Here is a 1,687-nt window from a genome sequence, read left to right as displayed (position 1 = left end):
TATATATATATAATTTCGTCTCAAAATAATAAAAATAGTTATTTAAATTTTTATCTCATTTTCTAATCTTTATTTTAATACAGATGGAACTCTACTTTTGATTCAGTACTACAACTAGTAAAACTTTTGAAAAATGATTCCGAAAAAATTAATCAGTGTTTGGATTATTGCAATTTGCAAAGACTAACAGAAAATGAAATTAAATTCCTAGAAGAATATTGTCAGGTACATCTAGATAGTAATATACTAATATGTAAAGGACCCCGCACCATTCTTATGGGAAAATGTCTTTCGGCGGATTTGGCTGATTTTTGAATATGTTGTAGTTTTGGTCATTCTGAACAAATGTCTCAATGGGCTTATCATGATCCTATGAGCGGAAACAGCTCACAAAATCATGATGAGCCCATTGAGATATTTGTTCAGAACAACGAGATCTACAACATATCCAAAAATGAACCAAATCCGCCGAAAGACATTTTCCCATAAGAATGGTGCGGGGTCCTTTAGTGGAATGTATCTCACTTTTTTATTTCGATTAGATTATGGAACCTTTGGCCCGAGCTTTGGATATAATACAGGGAGAAACAGGGATGGGATTTTTACTACCAGTTCTGAAAACTTTACAAGAAAAAATGGAAAAATTCAACAAAAACGGATTTACTCATTGTCAGGCGCTTATTACAGCTGTTCAAGAAGGTTTAAATAAAAAGTATTTTGTTAATTTTATTGTGTTCTGTTATTTTTAAATAAGAGTTTTACTACATATAGTTTAGAAAATGTCTCATTCTATATTTTTTCTCGTACATCGCACTTTCTCAGAATCTTTTACCGAGATAAGATTCGATGTATGTATCATTGTCAGACATTTATAATGTGGTAGAAGAGTAAACAAACTTTCTGCATCTATATTTTCTACATCTTCCATAATTAAAAGATCGCTTAAATTGTAACATTTTCAAAAACATAAAATTACTTAATTTATGGTTGTATATCAATTGCTCACATTACTAATTGGCTAATATAATTGCATTGATGAAATAGTGAAAAATTAGTGTTGTTAGTAACCATGACTTTACGATTGATAGGCATTCTTAAAGTGCTATTCTCCACGCTTTTAATACATTCAAGCACGATGTTACTTTTTTTGTTATAAGGCAGTGCAAAACCCTCTCCCAACTGTAAAAAGCATTGGATGTCATAAGGAATCTCTATGGACGATAAATTCACGAACCATTTTTCTCTAATATTCGTTAGGGAAGATGTATGAGGATGCATAAACAGTTCAGTTGGAATGATAATGGTGTGACATTCATGTGTCTCAGGTCGAGGATCAATAAAGGAACAATCATTATTATTGCACATTTGAAGACCGTTAGGATGTGGGCCATTATCGGATTCGTCAAGGTCACAACACTGATAACGAATTGGTGCTATGTTTGCCAGTAACAATCTTTCTTTTTTGTGTAACAACCAAGTGAGTTTAGAATCCAATCTCTTTTTTTCCCTGACGTACCAAGCATTAAGTTTTTTCTCTTGGGTATTTAAAAAAATACCATGGTTGTTGTTAATCCAACAGTAGTGTAGGGCCCTGTTACGTGCTAGGCTCCTGCTCGGAAAAGAGATGGAACGATCATGTTATTTTTGCCTCTCACTCTATTCGTCTTTCTACCCCCACCATTGCCAT

The 1,687-nt window shown here is 33.1% G+C and overlaps 1 protein-coding gene across 1 annotated transcript in view; it reads left to right on the top strand.

The window, feature by feature from the left end:
• Positions 1 to 1,449, top strand: part of LOC108757991 (uncharacterized) — a 3,347-nt gene extending 1,898 nt beyond the window's left edge. Inside the window, exons 3-5 of the mRNA XM_018502697.1 lie at positions 84 to 225; positions 543 to 712; positions 1,326 to 1,449. Of these exons, the coding sequence (XP_018358199.1) occupies positions 84 to 225; positions 543 to 712; positions 1,326 to 1,449 (436 nt within the window). The remainder of the gene's footprint in view (positions 1 to 83; positions 226 to 542; positions 713 to 1,325) is intronic.
• Positions 1,450 to 1,687: the final 238 nt, after the last annotated feature.

The sequence above is a fragment of the Trachymyrmex cornetzi genome, unplaced genomic scaffold (genome assembly GCF_001594075.2).
Source record: "Trachymyrmex cornetzi isolate Tcor2-1 unplaced genomic scaffold, Tcor1.1 scaffold1013, whole genome shotgun sequence".
Taxonomy (NCBI): Eukaryota; Metazoa; Arthropoda; class Insecta; order Hymenoptera; family Formicidae; genus Trachymyrmex; species Trachymyrmex cornetzi.
This window is presented reverse-complemented; position numbering and strand designations above follow the sequence as displayed.